Below are 19,671 nucleotides of genomic sequence, written 5' to 3'. Positions count from 1 at the left end.
AGAAGACAACGCCGGAGGATGGGGGAGAAGACGACGCCGGAGGCCCGGGGAGAAGACGACACCGGAGGATTGGGGAGAAGATGACCCAGAGGCTGGGGGAGAAGACCACACCGGAGGCCGGGGGAGAAGACGACAACGCCGGAGGATGGGGGAGAAGACGACGCCGGAGGCCCGGGGAGAAGACGACACCGGAGGATTGGGGAGAAGATGACCCAGAGGCTGGGGGAGAAGACCACACCGGAGGCCGGGGGAGAAGACGACGCCGGAGGATGGGGGAGAAGACAACACCGAAGGATGGGGGAGAAGACGACACCGGAGGATAGGGGAGAAGATGACCCGGAGGCTGGGGGAGAAGACAACACCGGAGGATGGGGGAGAAGACGACGCCGGAGGCCGGGGGAGAAGACGACGCTGAAGGCCGGGGGAGAAGACGACGCCGGAGGCCGGGGGAGAAGACGACGCCGGAGGCCCTGGGAGAAGACGACGCCGGAGGCCGGGGGAGAAGACGACGTCGGAGGCCCTGGGAGAAGACGATGCCGGAGGCCGGGGGAGAAGACGACGCCGGAGGCCGGGGGAGAAGACAACACTGGAGGCTGGGGGGAAAAGAGGACGTCTGAGGTCCGGGAGAAGACGACGCCGGAGGCCCGGGGAGAAGACAAGAGGACACCATTACAGGCAAGACATGGACATTTGGTAGGATCTGGTACCTTGACGATTGCACCCTGTGATGGGATGACCACATCCTTTGGGATGATGCAGGTGATTTCATTGTCCAGGACTTTGGGGTAACACTCTCTGCCATCCACCGTCATGGAGACGTTGAGGCAACCATTCAATCGGGCAAGAAACGTATGCTGAAATATGGGGAAGGTGAGAAGATCAGTGGATGGACCCCACACCAGGACTTCAGAGGGTACGAGGGGCAGTGACCTGGGCAGGCGGGAGGCATCAGTGCATCTCGGGGACTGATAGACCCTTCCTGCTGCTGCATTAAGAATAGATTGGAGAGGAGAGAGTTCAGTGAGTGGAGGATGAGATGACGACTACTAGGGAGTTACAGGAGTCGAGACGAGAGGATTTCAGAGCAACAAATTAGTGTTAGGGGAAGGTCAGTTAGTAGATGGTGGAAAGACAAGAAGTTCAGTCTTAGAAAGATTAAGTTTCAAGAAGAGAGAGGACATGATGTTAGAGACAGCAGAGAGACAGTCACTAGTGTTCTGTGCCCCTCCACAGACCCCCTGCCCCTCCACAGACCCCCTGCCCCTCCACAGACACCCTGCCCCTCCACAGACCCCCTGCCCCTCCACAGACCCCCTGCCCCTCCACAGACCCCCTGCCCCTCCGCAGACACCCTCCCACTCCGCAGACACCCTGCCCCTCCGCAGACACCCTGCCCCTCCGCAGACCCCCTGCCCCTCCACAGACCCCCTGCCCCTCCACAGACCCCCTCCCCCTCCACAGACACCCTGCCCCTCCACAGACCCCCTGCCCCTCCACAGACCCCTGCCCCTCCACAGACCCCTGCCCCTCCACAGACCCCCTGCCCCGCCACAGACCCCCTGCCCCTCCACAGACACCCTCCCCCTCCACAGACCCCCTGCCCCTCCACAGACACCCTCCCCCTCCACAGACCCCCTGCCCCTCCACAGACCCCCTGCCCCTCCACAGACACCCTGCCCCTCCACAGACACCCTGCCCCGCCACAGACCCCCTGCCCCTCCACAGACCCCCTGCCCCTCCACAGACCCCCTGCCCCTCCACAGACACCCTGCCCCTCCACAGACCCCCTGCCCCTCCACAGACACCCTGCCCCTCCACAGACACCCTGCCCCTCCACAGACACCCTGCCCCTCCACAGACACCCTCCCCCTCCACAGACCCCCTGCCCCTCCACAGACACCCTCCCCCTCCACAGACCCCCTGCCCCTCCACAGACACCCTCCACAGACACCCTGCCCCTCCACAGACCCCCTGCCCCTCCGCAGACCCCCTGGCCCTCCACAGACACCCTGCCCCTCCACAGACCCCCTGCACCTCCACAGACCCCCCTGCCCCTCCGCAGACCCCCTGCCCCTCCACAGACACCCTGCCCCTCCACAGACCCCCTGCCTCTCCACAGACCCCCTGCCCCTCCACAGACACCCTGCCCCTCCACAGACCCCCTCCCCCTACACAGACCCCCTGCCCCTCCACAGACACCCTGCCCCTCCACAGACACCCTGCCCCTCCACAGACCCCCTCCCCCTACACAGACACGCTCCCACTCCACAGACCCCCTGCCCCTCCACAGACCCCCCTGCCCCTCCACAGACCCCCCTGCCCCTCCACAGACCCCCTGCCCCTCCACAGACCCTCTGCCCCTCCACAGACACCCTGCCCCTCCACAGACCCCCTGCCCCTCCACAGACCCCTTGCCCCTCCACAGACCCTCTGCCCCTCCACAGACTCCCTGCCCCTCCACAGACCCCCTGCCCCACCACAGACACCCTCCCCCTCCACAGACCCCCTCCACAGACACCCTCCCCCTCCACAGACACCCTGCCCCTCCAGAGACCCCCTGCCCCTCCACAGACCCTCTGCCCCTCCACAGACTCCCTGCCCCCCCCACAGACCCCCTCCCCCTCCACAGACCCTCTGCCCCTCCACAGACCCCCTGCCTCTCCACAGACCCTCTGCCCCTCCACAGACACCCTGCCCCTCCACAGACACCCTGCCCCTCCACAGACCCCCTGCCCCTCCACAGACCCCCTCCCCCTCCACAGACCCTCTGCCCCTCCACAGACCCCCTGCCCCTCCACAGACCCCCTGCCCCTCCACAGACACCCTGCCCCTCCACAGACCCCCTGCCCCTCCACAGACCCTCTGCCCCTCCACAAACCCCCTGCCCCTCCACAGACCCCCTGCCCATATGATCTTACATGGGCCTCAATCTCTGTCGCCCCCTTTTTCAGCTCCAAACGCTTCTCATTATCAAACGGGTGAATGATGTAAGTGAAGGAGGGGAAGTTTCTGGAGTAGTTGAAGAAATATCCATCCAGCTCGAGACTCAGTGTCCCCAGCCGTGCTCGGTCATCTAATGTGGGGGTCCTGCAGAGGATGCGGTGGGGGGTAAAAGGGCCTTTACAGACCTGCAGAGAACAGAAGGGGGACATATATGTATATAGAGGACGCATCCAACACCAAACTGACCCCACCTGTGCAGAGGATCCGGGGACGTGCACTTACCTCCTTCCGGCTTTGGTACCAGACTGTAATACTGGACACTGAATCCAGATTTGAGCCTTGAATGGTCAGCGAGCTCCCCCTGCAGAGAAAAGCACAAGACTCAGCGTGACCTGCCGCAGTAACCCCCGGGGTAGGATAGCACCGGGCCTCACCGCGCCAGGCTGCAGTTGGGTTGGATGCTGTTGACCACTGGGTTTGGCTTATAGGTGAAGAGCTGAGTGTGAGGGGTCAGGGCATCGTCAAGCCACAAGGAGATGTTTCTGGGTCCTAGAGATGAGACCGGAGGGGAGACGCAACACAAGTCGCCTGCTGGACAGGACCTGGGGGCGGACATGGAAGGTGACATCTCTGTACATGGGGACCTACAGATCCCACCTAGAACCCAATGACAGACGCTCACTCAATGTACGCGGCACACTCCGATTCTCCGATGTACACCCGCCGGCTCTCTATAGCACGCAGGTTCTGACCCGACAGGGTGAGCCGAGAACCTCCAGCCACAGGTCCGAAAGATGGAGACACAGATGTAAGCACCGGCTCCTAAGGAGACATGGAGAGGAACAAGTGTCAACAGGGACAAGGCATGTGCCCATGCAGGATCCAGAGACACTCGAACCCCCTATCCTGGTCCCATCCATTGTTCCTGCCCCCCCTTTCCTGGTCCCATCCATTGTCCCTGCCCCCCTCTCCTGGTCCCATCCATTATCCCTGCCCCCCCCCCTCTCCTGGTCCCATCCATTGTCCCTGCCCCCCCTCTCCTGGTCCCATCCATTGTCCCTGCCCCCCCTCTCCTGGTCCCATCCATTGTCCCTGCGCCCCTCTCCTGGTCCCATCCATTATCCCTGCCCCCCTTTCCTGGTCCCATCCATTGTCCCTGCCCCCCTCTCCTGGTCCCATCCATTGTCCCTGCCCCCCCCTCTCCTGGTCCCATCCATTGTCCCTGCCCCCCCTCTCCTGGTCCCATCTACTGTCCCTGCCCCCCCTATCCTGGACCCATCCATTGTCCCTGCCCCCCTCTCCTGGTCCCATCCATTGTCCCTGGCCCCCCTCTCCTGGTCCCATCCATTGTCCCTGCCCCCCTCTCCTGGTCCCATCCATTGTCCCTGGCCCCCCTCTCCTGGTCCCATCCATTGTCCCTGCCTCCCCTATCCTGGTCCCATCTATTGTCCCTAGTCCCTCATGGAATGATGTTCTTACAATGTAGATAAAGCCGCTTTCTGTGACGCTGCCGTTCACGTAATAAGGGACACTCTTCAGATTTTCCTCAATGGTTACGATGATATCAGCAGGAGACGTGGCGTCCGGGGGGCCCTCAGTCTGTAACGTGCACACGAGGCTGCAACATCAAGAGGCCCAATGAGACCCCCAGAACTACAAGTGCGGCCTCCACAATGGGATGTCCTCACCTCCTGCTGCTGCTCTTCTGCGGGTCCACAGAGCACGTCCTCTGCCCCACAGACACCCGGTGAGTCCGGCCCGAGATCTGGGCGGTGGGGGGTTTACCATAGACCTTGAGGGATTGGAAGTCTCTGCCACAAATGGTGATGTTTGTCCGGCCGCGAAGCGGAGCCACCCTGGGATAAAACTGCGGGAAAGGAGGACACGGAATGGATGGTGGACCCCGAGGAGAGGTGGACCCTCCGTACCGGAGCAGCCTGTGAGGTTGTCAGACAATGGAGCGTCCCTTACCGCATTGACTATTGGTGGGCAGGTCTCCTGGTTCCATCTTCCTTGACAATCCTCCGCTCGGTGGCAGCCATTGCTGCACCATCCACAGCCCATGAAGCGAGGGGCCCGCAGGCAGCGGCTGCAGCTGAGGAGGTGGCGGCACCCGGGCCCCCGGGCACTGACCTTGGTGACCTGCAGACAGATGGACAGTAAGACTCTCCCTCTATGTGACAACCCCCAACCCAGCGCCTCCACCACCCACCTGGCTCCCAGTGATGAATAGAAGGTGGTCCCCGATGCGGGTGACGTCACGTGACACCGGATCTCTGCCGCTCAGGGAGAAGTTGGATAGAAAGAGGGGATTGCTGTTACGTTGCAGGATGACCTGCGGAGGAGGAAGAGGTCATTGACACGCCGACATCGTGAAGGCACAACAGTCGTAGTCCAATAACCGTACCTGTAGTATGCGACCGTCTGAGGTGCCCAGGTGACCAATGGTGAAGCCGTCCTGGGTGGTGACATGCAGGGCCGTCAGCAGGGTCTCATTCATGCGTCCGTTAAACAGATCCAGGCGGATCAAGGGCGGAGTCACCAGCGTTGGTACCGCCCAACAACTGACGTCAACAACCGAGGCCGATTCATTCACCTGAACCATAAAATGCAGAATAAAAAGTGCTAATTATCCAAGAGGGCGGCCACCGCCCCGCCCCCGTGGACCAACACCCAGAGGCAGATACCCCCATGTCCTCTTACATTCTGTGGGCAATAGTGGTCATCCTGGTAGTAGCGCAGGCCCCGGGACAGTCTCTCCGTGTACTTGATGCTGCAGCACTTCCTCATGCCTTCGTTGATAGATAAGTCAATGAGTTTCAGCGGGAAAGCGCAGAGTGCAGACTTCTTCACCACCGTCTCGCTGTACGGCTCGCTCTGCGCAAATGCAGCAAAGAGCACCAGGTCCCCGGGATCCAGGTTCAGCTCCGTAGCCAAGTCGCTTCCCACTGTGACAACGTGTGCCGCCTGCACGATATTGAAGGTCTTAGGTTCAGACCTGCGCCGCCGCTTCTCCTCAAGGCGACAGTCCAGCACCAGCTCCCGGTAGCTGCAAAGGAAGAATAGGATGAGACATTTGGGGAGGGCGGAAGGGGGAGATTCCAGCTGCCAAACCCTCCCCCGAGGATACAGGCGGCTCCAGTATTTATAGCACCACCCCTGATCTGATGAGATCCCAGCTCCGGCACCCCAGGATACAAGCGGCTCCAGTATTTATAGCACCACCCTGATCTGATGAGATCCCAGCTCCCGCACCCTCCCCCGAGGATACAGGCGGCTCCAGTATTTATAACACCACCCTGATCTGATGAGATGAGATCCCAGGTCCTGCACCCTCCCCCGAGGATACAGGCGGCTCCAGTATTTATAGCACCACCCTGATCTGATGAGATCCCAGCTCCCGCACCCTCCCCCGAGGATACAGGCGGCTCCAGTATTTATAACACCACCCTGATCTGATGAGATGAGATCCCAGGTCCTGCACCCTCCCCCGAGGATACAGGCGGCTCCAGTATTTATAGCACCACCCTGATCTGATGAGATGAGATCCCAGCTCCCGCACCCCAGGATACAGGCGGCTCCAGTATTTATAGCACCACCCCTGATCTGATGAGGTGAGATCCCAGCTCCTGCACCCTCCCCCGAGGATACAGGCGGCTCCAGTATTTATAGCACCACCCCTGATCTGATGAGATGAGATCCCAGCTCCTTCACCCTCCCCCGAGGATACAGGCGGCTCCAGTATTTATAGCACCACCCCTGATCTGATGAGGTGAGATCCCAGCTCCTGCACCCTCCCCCGAGGATACAGGCGGCTCCAGTATTTATAGCACCACCCCTGATCTGATGAGTTGAGATCCCAGCTCCCGCCCCCCAGGATACAGGCGGCTCCAGTATTTATAGCACCACCCCTGATCTGATGAGATGAGATCCCAGGTCCTGCACCCTCCCCCAAGGATACAGGCGGCTCCAGTATTTATAGCACCACCCCTGATCTGATGACATGAGATCCCAGCTCCTTCACCCTCCCCCGAGGATACAGGCGGCTCCAGTATTTATAGCACCACCCCTGATCTGATGAGTTGAGATCCCAGCTCCCGCCCCCCCAGGATACAGGCGGCTCCAGTATTTATAGCACCACCCCTGATCTGATGAGATGAGATCCCAGCTCCCGCACCCTCCCCCGAGGATACAGGCGGCTCCAGTATTTATAGCACCACCCCTGATCTGATGAGATCCCAGCTCCTGCACCCTCCCCCGAGGATACAGGCGGCTCCAGTATTTATAGCACCACCCCTGATCTGATGAGTTGAGATCCCAGCTCCCGCCCCCCAGGATACAGGCGGCTCCAGTATTTATAGCACCACCCCTGATCTGATGAGTTGAGATCCCAGCTCCTGCACCCTCCCCCAAGGATACAGGCGGCTCCAGTATTTATAGCACCACCCCTGATCTGATGACATGAGATCCCAGCTCCTTCACCCTCCCCCGAGGATACAGGCGGCTCCAGTATTTATAGCACCACCCCTGATCTGATGAGTTGAGATCCCAGCTCCCGCCCCCCCAGGATACAGGCGGCTCCAGTATTTATAGCACCACCCCTGATCTGATGAGATGAGATCCCAGGTCCTGCACCCTCCCCCGAGGATACAGGCGGCTCCAGTATTTATAGCACCACCCTGATCTGATGAGATGAGATCCCAGCTCCTGCACCCTCCCCCGAGGATGCAGGCGGCTCCAGTATTTATAGCACCACCCCTGATCTGATGAGATCCCAGCTCCTGCACCCTCCCCCGAGGATACAGGCGGCTCCAGTATTTATAGCACTACCCCTGATCTGATGAGATGAGATCCCAGCTCCCGCACCCTCCCCCGAGGATACAGGCGGCTCCAGTATTTATAGCACCACCCCTGATCTGATGAGATGAGATCCCAGCTCCCGCACCCTCCCCCGAGGATACAGGCGGCTCCAGTATTTATAGCACCACCCCTGATCTGATGAGATGAGATCCCAGCTCCCGCACCCTCCCCCGAGGATACAGGCGGCTCCAGTATTTATAGCACCACCCCTGATCTGATGAGTTGAGATCCCAGCTCCCGCCCCCCAGGATACAGGCGGCTCCAGTATTTATAGCACCACCCCTGATCTGATGAGATGAGATCCCAGGTCCTGCACCCTCCCCCAAGGATACAGGCGGCTCCAGTATTTATAGCACCACCCCTGATCTGATGACATGAGATCCCAGCTCCTTCACCCTCCCCCGAGGATACAGGCGGCTCCAGTATTTATAGCACCACCCCTGATCTGATGAGTTGAGATCCCAGCTCCCGCCCCCCCAGGATACAGGCGGCTCCAGTATTTATAGCACCACCCCTGATCTGATGAGATGAGATCCCAGGTCCTGCACCCTCCCCCGAGGATACAGGCGGCTCCAGTATTTATAGCACCACCCTGATCTGATGAGATGAGATCCCAGCTCCTGCACCCTCCCCCGAGGATGCAGGCGGCTCCAGTATTTATAGCACCACCCCTGATCTGATGAGATCCCAGCTCCTGCACCCTCCCCCGAGGATACAGGCGGCTCCAGTATTTATAGCACCACCCCTGATCTGATGAGATGAGATCCCAGCTCCCGCACCCTCCCCCGAGGATACAGGCGGCTCCAGTATTTATAGCACCACCCCTGATCTGATGAGATGAGATCCCAGCTCCCGCACCCTCCCCCGAGGATACAGGCGGCTCCAGTATTTATAGCACCACCCCTGATCTGATGAGATGAGATCCCAGCTCCCGCACCCTCCCCCGAGGATACAGGCGGCTCCAGTATTTATAGCACCACCCCTGATCTGATGAGATGAGATCCCAGCTCCCGCACCCTCCCCCGAGGATACAGGCGGCTCCAGTATTTATAGCACCACCCCTGATCTGATGAGATGAGATCCCAGCTCCCGCACCCTCCCCCGAGGATACAGGCGGCTCCAGTATTTATAGCACCACCCCTGATCTGATGAGATGAGATACCAGCTCCCGCACCCTCCCCCGAGGATACAGGCGGCTCCAGTATTTATAGCACCACCCCTGATCTGATGAGATGAGATCCCAGGTCCTGCACCCTCCCCCGAGGATACAGGCGGCTCCAGTATTTATAGCACCACCCCTGATCTGATGAGGTGAGATCCCAGCTCCCGCACCCTCCCCCGAGGATACAGGCGGCTCCAGTATTTATAGCACCACCCCTGATCTGATGAGATGAGATCCCAGCTCCCGCACCCTCCCCCGAGGATACAGGCGGCTCCAGTATTTATACCACCACCCCTGATCTGATGAGATGAGATCCCAGCTCCCGCACCCTCCCCCGAGGATACAGGCGGCTCCAGTATTTATAGCACCACCCCTGATCTGATGAGATGAGATCCCAGCTCCCGCACCCTCCCCCGAGGATACAGGCGGCTCCAGTATTTATAGCACCACCCCTGATCTGATGAGGTGAGATCCCAGCTCCCGCACCCTCCCCCGAGGATACAGGCGGCTCCAGTATTTATAGCACCACCCCTGATCTGATGAAGTGACATTCTAGCTCCTGCACCCTCCCCCAGTAGTCTAGACCTCTAGAGATAACAGGCTGCAAGTGTCCGATGCAACAGATTTCAAAGTGCGGATGTAGACTGAAACACTGCTACCAACCCGCAGCTGTGAGGACAAACGCAGGCTCTGGATGTAAGCATGAATGCTCCTATTCACTTACAGCAAGCAGGGATATTATCACCAATCAGTTTATCCTGTTGACTTTCTGACCAGTCTCTGAAGTGGGAAGTGTGATCTGATTGGTTGCAGCAGGACCTCTATAACCCCTCCCCTGCGGAGCTCCTCTTACCTTTTCATCTCTTGTTCTTTGGCGCTGAGGCGCAGGAGGCGGCTGTGATAAGTTCGGGACTGGAGACCCTCCGGCTGCACAGTTAAGAAGTAGACGTGTTCTGCAGTGCTGAAGGTGTGAATGTAGCGGATGGGGTAAGTGTCCAGGAATGGTGGGACCACCGTCAGCGATGGGAAGTTACCAGCAAAGCCGTCCTGCGACGCCAGGAGCCGCCTGATAGACACGGATGTTGTGCCGTAATTCTGTGTCACCTCTGAATCCACAGAAGATGCCACGTAGAAGTAGACATTGCGGAGATGCTGCAGCACGGTGATCATGGTGCCCCGGGGGCTGGCGATACAGTCCGGGCACACAGACGGATCATTACTCTGGGGCCGGAATAGGCAGAGGGAGTCCGTTATTGTGGAGTCATCAAACTCATGGAGAAAGCAAAGTCCATGGAACGAGGAGCCGCAGCGGTACAGGAAATTCTCCTCTGGATCCACCACTAGGACTTTGCTGTCCGTGTCCTCAGTCTGCTGCGGACGGGCACTGCCCATGATGCATTGGGAGCAGAGCGTGCACCCGGAGTGGTTGGTGGGACCAGTGATGAGGTCTTCGAGGAGCTGCAGGTCGGAGCTTCTTACCACGTACAGGTGGTTGGTGGTGGTCAGGAAAAGTAAGGAGTCTTGGTCCTCCTTGGCGGCCACATTCTGTATGGGCCCCGCGGCGGTGAAGGTGGGCAGCTCATAGCGGACATCGGGGTCCAGAGACTGGAAGGGGCTGGCTGGGCACTGCCAGGAGGACGAGGATGTGGCCCAGAACATGAGAAGGACCATCCCATGAGAAGTCCACATCATGAAGGTGATCCAGAGCTGAGTGCACACTCACCTCAGGGGAGGGTACACGGGCGGGCACAGAGCGGCCATTGTGTGGGACCTGCAAGAGAGGAAGAGTCAGGAAGAGGCAAATACACACAGAACATACACAATATACACACACAATATACACACATCACACACACAATATACACACATCACACACACACACAATATACACACATCACACACACAATATACACACACACACACAATATACACACACATCACACACACAATATACACACACATCACACACACACAATATACACACATATCACACACACAATATACACACACAATATACACACACAATATACACACATCACACACACACGTCACACACACACACACACACAATATACACACATCACACACACAATATACACACATCACACACACACAATATACACACATCACACACACAATATACACACATCACACACACACACAATATACACACATCACACACACAATATACACAAATCACACACACAATATACACACATCACACACACAATATACACACATCACACACACAATATACACACATCACACACACAATATACACACACAATATACACACACAATATACACACATCACACACACAATATACACACATCACACACACACAATATACACACATCACACACACAATATACACACACACACACACAATATACACACATCACACACACAATATACACACACAATATACACACACACACAATATACACGCACAATATACACACATCACACACAATATACACACATCACACACACAATATACACACACACGTCACACACACACAATATACACACATCACACACACAATATACACACACACGTCACACACACACAATATACACGCACAATATACACACATCACACACAATATACACACATCACACACAAAATATACACACAATATACACACATCACACACAATGTACACACATCACACACAATACACACACACAATATACACACATCACACACATCACACACACACAATATACACACATCACACACATCACACACACACAATATACACACATCACACACACACATCACACACACACGTCACACACACACACAATATACACGCACAATATACACACATCACACACAATATACACACATCACACACACACACACAATATACACACATACACACACGTCACGCACACACACAATATACACACACAATATACACACATCACACACACATCACACATACAGAAGATAATTGCAATGTTACCAGTATTGGTCATTCGGTCTCGGGGGGTGGGGGGCACCTCATCTATATCACCCCACACATGGCGGCTCAGGGGCCCCTGTCTGATGGGCCCCAGAGATCTGGGACATTGTGCGCTCAGGCTGGAGATGGAAGTGACATCATCGGATGAGCAGGAGTCACAGGGTGTGGGGAGGAAATCATCCAAAAGTTTCACAATCCGGATAAAAATAACTGCACGTAACCCCTTCACTGCCAGCAACAGACAGCGCAGCCCACCCGGACCCCCAGGAGGCCAGGGATACACACCACTGCTCCAATCTCCCATGGCAACCAATCACAGCTCAGCTTTCATTTTCCCACATCTGTTTATAAAATGACAGCTGATCTCTGATTGGTTTCCCTGGAACTAGAACAGATTTACCTCAGACATTTCGGATAAATCTCCTCCAAAGCAATAGCACAATGGGGGTCATTTACTAATCGCGTTTTTATGCAGGGTTACACAAATTTTTCCGTTTTGCGACGATTTTCCCTGAATTGCCCCGGGATTTCAGCGCACACGATCGGATTGTGGCGCATCGGCGCCGGCATGCACGTGACGGAAATCGGGGGGCGTGGCCGAACGAAAACCCCACGGATTCGGAGAAACCGCTGCATTAAAAAAAAAAAAAATGGCCCTTGACATGTACTTACCTCCATCGGGCCCGGCTCGGTGAACTCCAGTGCATTCAGCGCAGCAGCGCCACCTGGTGGACATCGCACACTCTGAGCTGTGATTGGTTACTACTACAGGTGATTACTATGAGCTCTGAGCTGTGATTGGTTACTACTACAGGTGATTACTATGAGCTCTGAGCTGTGATTGGTTACTACTACAGGTGATTACTATGAGCTCTGAGCTGTGATTGGTTACTACTACAGGTGATTACTATGAGCTCTGAGCTGTGATTGGTTACTACTACAGGTGATTACTATGAGCTCTGAGCTGTGATTGGTTACTACTACAGGTGATTACTATGAGCTCTGAGCTGTGATTGGTTACTACTACAGGTGATTACTATGAGCTCTGAGCTGTGATTGGTTACTACTACAGGTGATTACTATGAGCTCTGAGCTGTGATTGGTTACTACTACAGGTGATTACTATGAGCTCTGAGCTGTGATTGGTTACTACTACAGGTGATTACTATGAGCTCTGAGCTGTGATTGGTTACTACTACAGGTCATTACTATGAGCTCTGAGCTGTGATTGGTTACTATGACAGGTGATTACTATGAGCTCTGAGCTGTGATTGGTTACTACTACAGGTGATTACTATGAGCTCTGAGCTGTGATTGGTTACTACTACAGGTGATTACTATGAGCTCTGAGCTGTGATTGGTTACTACTACAGGTGATTACTATGAGCTCTGAGCTGTGATTGGTTACTACTACAGGTGATTACTATGAGCTCTGAGCTGTGATTGGTTACTACTACAGGTGATTACTATGAGCTCTGAGCTGTGATTGGTTACTACTACAGGTGATTACTATGAGCTCTGAGCTGTGATTGGTTACTACTACAGGTGATTACTATGAGCTCTGAGCTGTGATTGGTTACTATGACAGGTGATTACTATGAGCTCTGAGCTGTGATTGGTTACTACTACAGGTGATTACCATGAGCTCTGAGCTGTGATTTGTTACTACTACAGGTGATTACCATGAGCTCTGTGCTGTGTTTGGTTACTACTACAGGTCATTACTATGAGCTCTGAGCTGTGATTGGTTACTACTACAGGTGATTACTATGAGCTCTGAGCTGTGATTGGTTACTACTACAGGTGATTACTATGAGCTCTGAGCTGTGTTTGGTTACTAATACAGGTGATTACTATGAGCTCTGAGCTGTGATTGGTTACTACTACAGGTGATTACTATGAGCTCTGAGCTGTGTTTGGTTACTACTACAGGTCATTACTATGAGCTCTGAGCTGTGATTGGTTACTACTACAGGTGATTACTATGAGCTCTGAGCTGTGATTGGTTACTACTACAGGTCATTACTATGAGCTCTGAGCTGTGATTGGTTACTACTACAGGTGATTACTATGAGCTCTGAGCTGTGATTGGTTACTACTACAGGTGATTACTATGAGCTCTGAGCTGTGATTGGTTACTATTACAGGTTATTAATATGAGCTCTGAGCTGTGATTGGTTACTATTACAGGTGATTAATATGAGCTCTGAGCTGTGATTGGTTACTATTACAGGTGATTAATATGAGCTCTGAGCTGTGATTGGTTACTACTACAGGTCCCTGGAGTGAGAGCGCGGGCCACACAGACAGTCCCTGGAGTGAGAGCGCGGGCCACACAGACAGTCCCTGGAGTGAGAGCGCGGGCCACACAGACAGTCCCTGGAGTGAGAGCGCGGGCCACATAGACAGTCCCTGGAGTGAGAGCGCGGGCCACACAGACAGTCCCTGGAGTGAGAGCGCGGGCCACACAGACAGTCCCTGGAGTGAGAGCGCGGGCCACATAGACAGTCCCTGGAGTGAGAGCGCGGGCCACACAGACAGTCCCTGGAGTGAGAGCGCGGGCCACACAGACAGTCCCTGGAGTGAGAGCGCGGGCCACACAGACAGTCCCCCCCAATACTGAGGAGCGATGCACCCCAGCCCCCCCTTCCCGAGGTGGGTGAAGCTTCGGTTACCTGCTACAAACAAAGTGTTATACGGGGTCAAAGTGCGTCTCCAGATATCACAATCTTGGGGGCGGAGTATTCGGAGATCAGGGATAATATAAAGGAGAACTCGGCAGAGACATCACCCAGAGCAGCGGTGCCATCACTGAGAATACAGCCTATCCATCACTAGGGAGCAGCGGTGCCATCACTGAGAATACAGCCTATCCATCACAAGAGAGCAGCGGCGCCATCACTGAGAATACAGCCTATCCATCACAAGAGAGCAGCGGTGCCATCACTGAGAATACAGCCTATCCATCACTAGAGAGCAGCGGCGCCATCACTGAGAATACAGCCTATCCATCACTAGGGAGCAGCGGTGCCATCACTGAGAATACATCCTATCCATCACTAGAGAGCAGCGGCTCCATCACTGAGAATACAGCCTATCCATCACTAGAGAGCAGAGGCGCCATTACTGAGAATACAGCCTATCCATCACTAGAGAGCAGCGGTGCCATCACTGAGAATACAGCCTATCCATCACAAGAGAGCAGCGGTGCCATCACTGAGAATACAGCCTATCCATCACTAGAGAGCAGCGGCGCCATCACTGAGAATACAGCCTATCCATCACAAGAGAGCAGCGGTGCCATCACTGAGAATACAGCCTATCCATCACTAGAGAGCAGCGGTGCCATCACTGAGAATACAGCCTATCCATCACTAGAGAGCAGTGGTACCATCACTGAGAATACAGCCTATCCATCACTAGAGAGCAGCGGCGCCATCACTGAGAATACAGCCTATCCATCACTAGAGAGCAGTGGTACCATCACTGAGAATACAGCCTATCCATCACTAGAGAGCAGTGGTACCATCACTGAGAATACAGCCTATCCATCACTAGAGAGCAGCGGTGTCATCACTGAGAATACAGCCTATCCATCACTAGAGAGCAGCGGTGCCATCACTGAGAATACAGCCTATCCATCACTAGAGAGCAGCGGTGACATCACTGAGAATACAGCCTATCCATCACTAGAGAGCAGCGGTGCCATCACTGAGAATACAGCCTATCCATCACTAGAGAGCAGCGGAGCCATCACTGAGAATACAGCCTATCCATCACTAGAGAGCAGCGGTGCCATCACTGAGAATACAGCCTATCCATCACTAGAGAGCAGCGGCGCCATCACTGAGAATACAGCCTATCCATCACTAGAAAGCAGCGGTGCCATCACTGAGAATACAGCCTATCCATCACTAGAGAGCAGCGGTGCCATCACTGAGAATACAGCCTATCCATCACTAGAGAGCAGCGGCGCCATCACTGAGAATACAGCCTATCCATCACTAGAGAGCAGCGGTGCCATCACTGAGAATACAGCCTATCCATCACTAGAGAGCAGCGGTGCCATCACTGAGAATACAGCCTATCCATCACTAGAGAGCAGCGGTGTCATCACTGAGAATACAGCCTATCCCTCACTAGAGAGCAGCGGTGACATCACTGAGAATACAGCTTATCCATCACTAGAGAGCAGCGGCGCCATCACTGAGAATACAGCCTATCCATCACTGAGAATACAGCCTATACATCACTAGAGAGCAGCGGTGACATCACTGAGAATACAGCCTATCCATCACTGAGAATACAGCCTATCCCTCACTAGAGAGCAGCGGTGACATCACTGAGAATACAGCTTATCCATCACTAGAGAGCAGCGGTGTCATCACTGAGAATACAGCCTATACATCACTAGAGAGCAGCGGTGACATCACTAAGAATACAGCCTATACATCACTAGAGAGCAGCGGTGACATCACTGAGAATACAGCTTATCCATCACTAGAGAGCAGCGCTGCCATCACTGAGAATACAGCCTATCCATCACTAGAGAGCAGCGGTGCCATCACTGAGAATACAGCCTATCCATCACTAGAGAGCAGCGGTGCCATCACTGAGAATACAGCCTATCCATCACTAGAGAGCAGCGGTGCCATCACTGAGAATACAGCCTATCCATCACTAGAGAGCAGCGGTGCCATCACTGAGAATACAGCCCATCCATCACTAGAGAGCAGCGGTGCCATCACTGAGAATACAGCCTATCCATCACTAGAGAGCAGCGGTGCCATCACTGAGAATACAGCCTATCCATCACTAGAGAGCAGTGGTGTCATCACTGAGAATACAGACTATCCATCACTAGAGAGCAGCGGTGTCATCACTGAGAATACAGCTTATCCATCACTAGAGAGCAGCGGTGCCATCACTGAGAATACAGCCTATCCATCACTAGAGAGCAGTGGTGTCATCACTGAGAATACAGACTATCCATCACTAGAGAGCAGTGGTGTCATCACTGAGAATACAGACTATCCATCACTAGAGAGCAGCGGAGCCATCACTGAGAATACAGCCTATCCATCACTAGAGAGCAGTGGTGTCATCACTGAGAATACAGACTATCCATCACTAGAGAGCAGCGGTGCCATCACTGAGAATACAGCCTATCCATCACTAGAGAGCAGCGGTGCCATCACTGAGAATACAGCCTATCCATCACTAAAGAGCAGCGGCGCCATCACTGAGAATACAGCCTATTCATCACTAGAGAGCAGCGGTGCCATCACTGAGAATACAGCCTATCCATCACTAGAGAGCAGCAGTGCCATCACTGAGAATACAGCCTATCCATCACTAGAGAGCAGCGGTGCCATCACTGAGAATACAGCCTATCCATCACTAGAGAGCAGCGGTGTCATCACTGAGAATACAGCCTATCCATCACTAGAGAGCAGCGGTGCCATCACTGAGAATACAGCCTATCCATCACTAGAGCAGCGGTGCCATCACTGAGAATACAGCCTATCCATCACTAGAGAGCAGCGGTGCCATCACTGAGAATACAGCCTATCCATTACTAGAGAGCAGCGGTGCCATCACTGAGAATACAGCCTATCCATCACTAGAGAGCAGCGGTGCCATCACTGAGAATACAGCCTATCCATCACTAGAGAGCAGCGGTGCCATCACTGAGAATACAGCCTATCCATCACTAGAGAGCAGCGGTGCCATCACTGAGAATACAGCCTATCCATCACTAGAGAGCAGCGGAGCCATCACTGAGAATACAGCCTATCCATCACTAGAGAGCAGCGGAGCCATCACTGAGAATACAGCCTATCCCTCACTAGAGAGCAGCGGTGCCATCACTGAGAATACAGCCTATCCATCACTAGAGAGCAGCGGAGCCATCACTGAGAATACAGCCTATCCATCACTAGAGAGCAGCGGAGCCATCACTGAGAATACAGCCTATCCATCACTAGAGAGCAGCGGTGCCATCACTGAGAATACAGCCTATCCGTCACTAGAGAGCAGCGGCGCCATCACTGAGAATACAGCCTATCCATCACTAGAGAGCAGCGGCGTCATCACTGAGAATACAGCCTATCCCTCACTAGAGAGCAGCGGTGCCATCACTGAGAATACAGCCTATCCATCACTAGAGAGCAGCGGTGCCATCACTGAGAATACAGCCTATCCATCACTAGAGAGCAGCGGTGCCATCACTGAGAATACAGCCTATCCATCACTAGAGAGCAGCGGTGCCATCACTGAGAATACAGCCTATCCATCACTAGAGAGCAGCGGTGACATCACTGAGAATACAGCCTATCCCTCACTAGAGAGCAGCGGTGCCATCACTGAGAATACAGCCTATCCATCACTAGAGAGCAGCGGTGACATCACTGAGAATACAGCTTATCCATCACTAGAGAGCAGCGGTGTCATCACTGAGAATACAGCCTATCCATCACTAGAGAGCAGCGGTGCCGTCACTGAGAATACAGCCTATCCATCACTAGAGAGCAGCGATGTCATCACTGAGAATACAGCCTATCCATCACTAGAGAGCAGCGGAGCCATCACTGAGAATACAGCTTATCCATCACTAGAGAGCAGCGGCGCCATCACTGAGAATACAGCCTATCCATCACTAGAGAGCAGCGGCGTCATCACTGAGAATACAGCCTATCCATCACTAGAGAGCAGCGGCGTCATCACTGAGAATACAGCCTATCCATCACTAGAGAGCAGCGGAGCCATCACTGAGAATACAGCCTATCCCTCACTAGAGAGCAGCGGCGCCATCACTGAGAATACAGCCTATCCATCACTAGAGAGCAGCGGTGTCATCACTGAGAGTACAGCCTATCCATCACTAGAGAGCAGAGGCGCCATTACTGAGAATACAGCCTATCCATCACTAGAGAGCAGCGGTGCCATCACTGAGAATACAGCCCATCCATCACTAGAGAGCAGCGGTGCCATCACTGAGAATACAGCCCATCCATCACTAGAGAGCAGCGGTGCCATCACTGAGAATACAGCCTATCCATCACTAGAGAGCAGCGATGTCATCACTGAGAATACCGCCTATCCATCACTAGAGAGCAGCGATGTCATCACTGAGAATACAGCCTATCCCTCACTAGAGAGCAGCGGCGCCATCACTGAGAATACAGCCTATCCATCACTAGAGAGCAGCGGTGTCATCACTGAGAGTACAGCCTATCCATCACTAGAGAGCAGAGGCGCCATTACTGAGAATACAGCCTATCCATCACTAGAGAGCAGCGATGCCATCACTGAGAATACAGCCCATCCATCACTAGAGAGCAGCGGTGCCATCACTGAGAATACAGCCCATCCATCACTAGAGAGCAGCGGAGCCATCACTGAGAATACAGCTTATCCATCACTAGAGAGCAGCGGCGCCATCACTGAGAATACAGCCTATCCATCACTAGAGAGCAGCGGCGTCATCACTGAGAATACAGCCTATCCATCACTAGAGAGCAGCGGCGTCATCACTGAGAATACAGCCTATCCATCACTAGAGAGCAGCGGAGCCATCACTGAGAATACAGCCTATCCCTCACTAGAGAGCAGCGGTGCCATCACTGAGAATACAGCCTATCCATCACTAGAGAGCAGCGGTGTCATCACTGAGAGTACAGCCTATCCATCACTAGAGAGCAGCGGTGCCATCACTGAGAATACAGCCTATC

The 19,671-nt window shown here is 54.4% G+C and overlaps 1 protein-coding gene across 1 annotated transcript; it reads right to left on the bottom strand.

Moving 5' to 3' along the window:
• Positions 1-111: 111 nt before the first annotated feature.
• Positions 112-12,223, bottom strand: LOC140112446 (macrophage-stimulating protein receptor-like; the record flags this gene model as incomplete). The annotated part of the gene is made up of 13 exons (XM_072132497.1): positions 11,939-12,223; positions 9,819-10,736; positions 5,647-5,992; positions 5,351-5,539; positions 5,156-5,278; positions 4,915-5,085; positions 4,632-4,810; positions 4,423-4,561; positions 3,626-3,765; positions 3,378-3,545; positions 3,226-3,304; positions 2,919-3,128; positions 112-854 (listed from the first exon to the last, which is right to left on the bottom strand). Coding segments are annotated over exons 2-13 (3,326 nt in total), but the record flags the coding sequence as incomplete, so codon positions are not given.
• Positions 12,224-19,671: the final 7,448 nt, after the last annotated feature.

The sequence above is a fragment of the Engystomops pustulosus genome, unplaced genomic scaffold (assembly GCF_040894005.1).
Source record: "Engystomops pustulosus unplaced genomic scaffold, aEngPut4.maternal MAT_SCAFFOLD_792, whole genome shotgun sequence".
Taxonomy (NCBI): domain Eukaryota; kingdom Metazoa; phylum Chordata; class Amphibia; order Anura; family Leptodactylidae; genus Engystomops; species Engystomops pustulosus.
The sequence above is the reverse complement of the archived record's forward strand: the minus strand, read 5'-3'. Positions and strand labels throughout refer to the sequence as shown.